The sequence below is a fragment of the Olea europaea genome, chromosome 4, assembly GCF_002742605.1.
Source record: "Olea europaea var. sylvestris chromosome 4, O_europaea_v1, whole genome shotgun sequence".
NCBI lineage: Eukaryota > Viridiplantae > Streptophyta > Magnoliopsida > Lamiales > Oleaceae > Olea > Olea europaea.
Window position 1 is genome coordinate 13507645 of NC_036240.1, and position 8305 is coordinate 13515949.

Here is an 8305-nt window from a genome sequence, read left to right on the forward strand (position 1 = left end):
ACCAATTCCATATAGAAATTTCCAACAGACTTATAGAATTATTTCAAAGAAGATTTTGTCAAATGTTTTGATTAATCAGCTTTTTATTGTTTAAGTAAGCTGGGACATGAATTGTTTGATTATAAGCTTAATTTGTTTTGCTGTTTATGGTTATTAGGATATGATCTTTATCCTTTCATGTTCTGTTCTCCATTACAAGTTAATGGCAATTATTAACGTATTAGACCTCCTTTGTATTATGGATTATGGTACTGATTATCTTGCTGTTGGAAAAAATAGTATAAATGAAAATCATAGAAAATACTAAGATGTTTAAGATAAAAATATATAATAGACACCAACAAGTGGCAAGACACATAGAGGATTAAGTGAACAATGACCTTAGGTTGTTGGGTCATGTTTTGCATAGACCAGTCTCGTGTTTATAAGAATTAAAAGACCTGAGCAGAACAAGTTAGAATGTTTGTTTTGGAATTTCGAGTATATCTAGGAGTGGTGGAAAGGTGTTTATACAATCGACCTAAAATTTATTGAAAATTAGATTAGTTTGTTGTGTTATTTGTGGCGGGAATTGTTTCTCCGTCATATCAGCCTCGCTATCCATTAACTAATAGTTCAGTTTATTGTTCACTTTTTATGTATTTTCCATCCATCAGACACTACAGAATGGGTCCTTATTTCGGTCGTAGTTGAAATTTAACCATTCATGAAGGTAATAAGATTCATGAAATGTTTATGTTATGAAGGATAATTATGGCTTAGAAACGCGACAGGACCAGATGCAAACAAAGAAATCAAGATCGCTGCTGATATAATGAATTAGTTATCAGAATGACTGTCCAACTTTCTTCAATCTCATGTTCGACCAGACTTGACAAAGCTAGGACTTGCTAAACATAGTCGAGGAGGAAAGGTCACCTTCGCTCTGGGTCTGAAAAAACAAGTCGCTTGTTTGAAGTTTTCAGCCTTGATAGGCATTGATTCTGTTGATGGAATGGACAAGGGATAACAAACTCCCCCACCTGTCCTAAATTACGTAGCTCAATCGTTCGATCTTTGATACGGCAGTAATGGTTATAGGTTCGGGGTTGGGAGAACTGAAACGGAATCCTCTTTTCCCTCATCAAGACTTCTTTAACGAATGTCCAAAACCGGCATTTTATTTTGTTGTTAAGGATTATGGGCATCTGGATATGGTAGACGACAAGAGGAAAGGGATTCGAGGAAAGTCGACATATTGTTTGTGCAAGAATGGGGAATCAAGAGAGGGCATGAGGAGGATTTGTTGGAGGACTTGTGATTGCTTTAATGAAAGCTTATTTGGAAGGCAATTAAAGGGAGTTGATGGCTGTTAAAGATGGAAATGTCCCCAAAAATCTGAATTTCTTGTGTAAGAGTAAAATTTTATGTGTCAATTTCTTGTATAAATCACAATTATTTCATATGATTCAGCTGTAGCTTCGACGGTGAAATCGTTGGTATGACCATCGTAAGGCTCAGAAGGCCCAAGTATTCCATTAGCAGGCTTAAAATTGTCTTTGATCTAGTTTTGGTAAATGATTTGGATTAGGGCTTAAAAGGCAATTAAAATCAATTTTTTTATCGTTATTTCACTATTCCAGCATTCATTTTTAAATTTTTCTCTCACATGTACGACCCACTTTATCTTTAACGGTCAAAAAATCAATTACCAAAATCCTTACCAAACAAGCATTAAGTCAAAGTCAAATAATAAATATTAACCACATCTTTTATAGGTTCCTCAACTTTTCAATCGCACATTTCAAAAATTTCTATTACAATCTACTAAAAAATAGGACTAGGCAAAACTCCTGAACTGAACCCGAACCGAACTGAACCGAATCAAGTGATTCTTCTTAAATTAAATATCCGAATAAGTATCTGAATCGAAAATCGACGGGTTCAGTTCGATTCTCGATTCTAGATCAAGAACAGAAAATCGAATAAGAACCAAATCTCTCTAATTTTTTTAAATTTATTTATTTTAAATAAGTCAAATTATTTTAATCTTTCATGGCGAAGATAAGGTAAGGCTATGATTCTTGCTCAAAAAAAAAAAAAAAAAAAAGACCAATATAAGGTTAGAAGATAAGGTAAGGCTATGATTCTTGCTCAAAAAAAGACTAAACATGTTCGAGTTCTTGGCTCGTCCAACCCGAAAACATTCATGAGTGGCTCGTTCAACTGTCCCTCGGAGACAGGGCCGAGAAGTACCATGCGACCCAATAAATTATATGAGATAAACGGCCTCTACTCTTGCTCAAGGTTTTCACAAGAAGAAAGCAATAGACTACCACAAAAAGGAGTTCAGAAAGGGACCGAGATATGGAAACTAAGCAAGGGATGCTAAACTCAAACGAAAAAGAATGCCCCATAGCGAAGCTCTCTCTACAGATGAGAGGTAAGAAAGAACTCAGACATGTTGGAGAGAGGGATGATATATCCAGAAGGGTAAAGAGTTTTTCTCACTTTATTCCCATTGTCGAAAGACCGGGGAAGATAAGCGAGGTCTACAGGGATGGCATTTTCACTTTATTCCCCTACCTGAAGCATTTTTAAATGGATTTTCACTTTGTTTGTCAAAAGGTTGCTCGCAAGCAATTCAAAATGAAGAACCTCAAACTCAAAAATATCATTTTACTATTTCTAATTTTCAGTACAAGTACAATTTAATTAAATTGACCTAAATTTTACCCAAATCTATTATCCTACCATAGTGTCGTTTCTAACGTTTTGGAGAAATCGAATTGAATCTCGACAGCTCATCTTTTAATTGTTGTAAGATCGCTATCGTCATCTTCTTATGATTTTAACAATCAAGTCTATGAAGAACTCGGCAAAGAGAGACGCAAAAGATATATAAGATTGGACTACGTTATTTTGTAAGAGTTAAAATTGAATATGTTATTAGTTGAATTAATAGCTTTGTAAATATTAAAAAAAAACTATAGTACAAAGCCTAAGAACCGAATAAAACCGAATCCTAACGATTCCATAATTAAATTTGGACCCGACGATTCCACTTACTAAATACTCATAATCGAACCAACCATGCCCACCGCTACTAAAAAATCTAATTTTAATCCCCTAGCAAACACCCATCTAATTTGGACGAATAATTTCCCCAAATTTAGTTCTCTCAATAATATACACTGCCATCACGGACACATCAAATCCACCATCCATACCTGTTTCAAGACTTTCCGACTAACCTAGCCACCATGCACCATCCCAGCCCATGACCACTCCCGTGTATGAATCTTGGAAAAGAGATGGCTAGTTCGGTAGAGCCTAAGATTTTCGATATAGGGTTTTTGTGGAGACGAATATAGAAGACATTTCAACTCCAATTAGTTTAGACCTCCCGTTGGGAGTGTCAAAATGTGTGGTTGCCTAGACTCAAACTTCCGTGTCGCTTCAAGACGAAAGTCCGAACTAGAAGTGTCAAAATGGATGACTAGTTGAAATTGACAAGTCTGCATCCATACGTAATTTAAGATCATCACAAAATATGATCGGGGCCTAGCCTGAACTATCGGATCGATTCACAAACCTGTCAACATTGTGAGTTGGGCTGGTGCAAGCCACTTGGCTTCTTCTTTTTTGTCATTTCTTGAAATTTAACATAATTTTAAATTAAATTATAATTAAAAAAAAATAAGTACTCTCATTTGGTGTCGCTTAGATCACATTGTTAAACTGTTCGGAAATATAACAAATTTGCAAATAGAGTTTATTAGTAATAGTAGATGCATCATTATAGTTGAAGTATATTCTAATTAACGTGGTGAGAGATTGTGTGAAAATTATAAGTGAAAAGTGAGTAGCATATAGTTATCATCAAGGTTCTAAAATGCGTAATGCATGCATTGCAGTCAAGCATTAAGCATTACAAGCATCTACGTGAAGCATATGCGTAATTATGCATTTTTCAATTTTTAATATTATTTTAAATATTCTAAACTAATAAATAAATAATGCATCCTTGAACTTTATACATATTTTTCAAATTTTAAAAAAAAAAATTATTGTTCTTTAAATTTTCAACAAAAACATATTGCTCAAATTCATAAGTACAACAATTACTTGGTGATCAATTTCTACAATTTGATTAGACGCAAATACAAACTTTAAAAAAATCCTAAATCTTATATAACTCCCTATCGATTCCAGTTCAATCTCTTCTTCATCCAACTCATCTTCCATATCATCCGATGCAAAATCATTTTCATCGGGCTCCCTTATTTTCAACTCGAAAATTTCTATTATATCTTGTAAATGATAAGATATCATTATCAACCTCCTCAAAATCACAACCATCATCCAAGATTATGCATTATCAACACAACTTGCTAGTAAAACTAGAGAAAGATCAAAGAAGAAAGATGCACTAGCTAGACGTAGATAGTTTCAACTATACGAAAAATTTGTTTTGATTTTTTTTTTTTAAAGTAACAATCGTACATATTGATGTATATAATTCATAGGCCTAGGTGATTTGAGCTAATTGATTTTTGTTGGGCTCAATTTGCCTTTTTGAGTTATAAAATTCGGTTGCAATTTGTTGGTTAATTTTAACAAACTTTTTAACTTAAATAGTTGCGCATTTTAACATTTAAGCCTATATATGCAGTCAACGAAATGGTTGACCGAATTATCAGCGCATATTTCATATGCGATGCATTTGAAAAAGCATCGAATATATGTGGATTTATACAAAATATATGAGTGCATTTTAGAATATTGATTATAATGGTTTATAATTTAACTTATATTTTTATTTACTAAATTAGGTCATATTAGTCATCGGTATGAGTCATTCATTATCATGGGAGATCGTGAACCAGCCAAACAGATTTATGCCATTGTTTGAGATCCATTTTTGCCATAAAATCCATTTTTGAATAACGTATCGATGTGAAATGTGTGGTAGAAAAATAAAAAAAAATTTTGAATTTACTTATAATATTATTTTATTGAAGAATGTATAATTGAAGGGATATCAAAAAGTTGCTTACAAATGCATTTTTTTTCGAAGAAGAGGGATTCAAACAAGAGCTTAAATCCCTATTTATTAACTGGGTGGGTCTTTCTAGGCCTAGACCATATGACCCATTTCGACACCACTGAACTGAACATTATGTGCCCTATGTTTTTAAAAAATAAAAATTGTGAAAATTTATCTGGAAAATTATTATCGTATGACCTAAAATAATTGCTTGTAATTGAATGCCAAGAATTTTCACTGTGAAATCAAATGACACTTCGAATAATTTCCCTTTTATATTTTTTAAGAGCTTCCCATGTTTCATAATTCAAACAAGGACAATACTATTTGTATTCGGGCGTGTAAACGTCCGGTTGCCCGCCCCTCACATGGGGGTGGGGCTCGCACACAATAAATGCACGGACCCGCCGCTCACATGAGGAACGTGTAAACGTCTAGATGCATGTAGCGAAGCCATTCAAACAACCAAGATGTTTTTCTGTATGGTCTGGGAATGGGTAAACTGATTTGACCTTTGGGGTTCTTCAAATGCAGGTGTCTCCGATGTCTTCTTCGCCAACTTGTCTCCTCTAATCCAATAAATTATACTGCATAAAATAATTTTTAAAATGTATTTAATTTAAAATTAATACAATAAATAATATAATTTTTTTCTTTTTGTTTTTACATATTTAACATAGTTACGCTTGCTTGTCATGCTTCTTTTTAATAAGAATACCGAATTGAAAACTTTTTACTAACTTAATCCCATAAAGATATGTTTGTTTCCATTTTCACATAGATTGAGAAATGCAATTAATATATATTAAACTATAATCTTTTTTATATTTTTTCTAATATACATCTAATTACATTAAATAAGATTAGTTAATATTTGTTAATAACAATGTAAATTAAATAGAGGCATATTACAAAGCTAAAATATATTTATATTTTCAATTAGGAAAGTTACATAGAGCTTGTTTGGGCCCAATTTTTTCATCAAAAAAATTGATTTTTTGACCATTATTTTACTATTACAGCCGTCATATTTGACTTCTTCTCTCACAGGTAGATCCCACTTTTCTCCTAACGGTCAAAAAATCAATTTTCAAAATCACTCCCAAACAGGCTCATACCAAATTTGGAAAACGAATAAGGAAATCAAATCTTTCTTTATGCGTCTGTCCGAGGGAGTGTTAAATTAACGGTGCTATAAAATTGAAAGATGTGTGAATAAATCAACTAACTTGCTAAAAGACACGTAACTTGACAAACTCCAACACAATTTTTGCAATTAATGAATTACTGCAAATCTTTACTGCAAGGTGCAGAAAATCATGACACAAAACAGTCCAGCACTATTCAGTTAAGAATATCTTGTCTGCACAGTTTTGACTTGCAATATATATCTCATTTTTTACTGCATGCTTGCTCTTCTTCTCGAGTTTAACAATGCAACATTTAATGCCCCGGTCATAATTCAGTGATGCAAAGGATAGGAGTGAGTTTATTTCACGCCTTGCTGACAATCACAGTGTGGGAGTTCAATTTCTGATATATGAAATTGGACTCCTTATAGACGCAGTATACAAACAGTTCCTGTTCCTTGGCCTGTTGGGACACATCCCGCGATTTACCTTCCTCACAAAACTCTAGGGAGGGACGGTGGGAGCCTTCAAGGTTAGAGTTCAACTTTTTTTTTTTTTTAAAAACAATGTAACATTTAATTTTTACTGAGTAATTGAAATTATTTTATAATTTCGACCCTTTCAAGATATCTTTGTCACGGATTTGTCACTTTCAAAAATACACATCGCTCCTCAATAAATTTTAGTTAAAAGTGTTATTATTATTATTCTGTTCTGTCCCCCAAAAAAAATCACGAATTTAAGGAAAATAAATATCAAGAAACCTAATATATTACAATCCCAATGTTGATCTGTCTTCTACATGAAAACCAAGAAGAATTCAGTACTAAACAAGCAAACTAAATACTAAAAACTTTGTAATTTCTAAGACAGACCAGACCATTAATAATTAATCAGTTCAAAAATTTACGTTCTTCTGACTATCCAGCACCCTAATTTGATAATCACAAGAATATCTTCTCTTCATCTCAGAGCGGTTGCAGTACCAAAAACTGTCCATTTAATGCTGCTAAGGCATGAACAGGTTGTTGCCACACTTGCAACGCCAAGCCTCTGGATAGTACTCCAATGGGATACTCAGACTGGGTTGAATCGGCACGTGCACTGGTTTACACGGCGAGCATCTCCCACACTTGGATCTGCAAGTGGGTGGCCATGATCCTGGCCCGCCGAGTCTCCGCCGAGTCAGTCCTCCTTCTTCCACAATCACCTCCTTCCTCACCCCAACAGCTGCTCACAAACAAGAACACCAAAACAGGTTAATAAATTTTGTTTTGTAATCAAATATGATATATTTTGTATTTGTACTTACTGAATTGGCGAGTTGGGTTAAGGCTAAGTGCTGAAACTGAAGTAATTAGAAGGAAAGCTAAGGCTGCCATGGTGGTGGAAGAGAGTGTAAATTTAAGGCGGCGGCGGCACAATTGGCCCATCGCCGACTGTGAAAAGTAGCGAGTTCAGTCAATAGATGTGTGGAGTNGTGTAAATTTAAGGCGGCGGCGGCACAATTGGCCCATCGCCGACTGTGAAAAGTAGCGAGTTCAGTCAATAGATGTGTGGAGTGTGATTAAGGTGGTCTGTAGAGGACGATATGGATGAGAAAGAAAAGTGTGATGGTATTATTGATGAAGCGTGGGAGTGAGTCCAAGTCAAACAGACACCTACATTAAAAGAGGAGAGAGAGGAGGCATAGAGAATGTGTGCAAATAGTAAAAAAAAAAATGTGTGTCAAGTTTATATGGGGAAATATAATCACACCGAGAAGTTAGAAAAGAAAATTATGAATCAATTGAAAAAGGAGAAATAAGAATAATTTATGAAAATACACATAATTTACACTTTGGGTATCAGATTTTAGAAATGCAACAAGTACAAATTTTATACAAGAAATATAACTGTTTCATAGAAATTGACTATTATCAAAGACAGTTTTTGGCAACAGCAAACACAGAGAGATAGTTGTCTTCCTGTATAAAATATTGTAAAAAAATCTATACTTGCAGAATAATCCATTAGATTTACGCAAGTTTTTAAGTTCCATTCAAATTCATCTATCGATTTAGAGTTATGCTTTTATTAGGATTCGTTTTGACTCTTTACATGTGTAACCATACAGCCATTTTTATTAATAATAATTTAGTTTTTT

The 8305-nt window shown here is 33.9% G+C and overlaps 1 protein-coding gene and 1 pseudogene across 1 annotated transcript; one reads left to right on the top strand and one right to left on the bottom strand.

The window, feature by feature from the left end:
* The first annotated feature begins 666 nt into the window (after positions 1-666).
* On the top strand, positions 667-1458 carry LOC111393061 (annotated as a pseudogene).
* A 5454-nt stretch (positions 1459-6912) lies between these two features.
* Positions 6913-7851, bottom strand: LOC111394088 (EPIDERMAL PATTERNING FACTOR-like protein 4). Its single transcript, XM_023019867.1, has 3 exons — positions 7714-7851; positions 7472-7629; positions 6913-7389 (listed from the first exon to the last, which is right to left on the bottom strand). The coding sequence occupies exons 2-3, from the start codon at positions 7590-7592 to the stop codon at positions 7169-7171; spliced, it is 342 nt and encodes a 113-aa protein (XP_022875635.1). The 5' UTR covers positions 7593-7629; positions 7714-7851; the 3' UTR covers positions 6913-7168.
* Between the last annotated feature and the right edge of the window lie 454 nt (positions 7852-8305).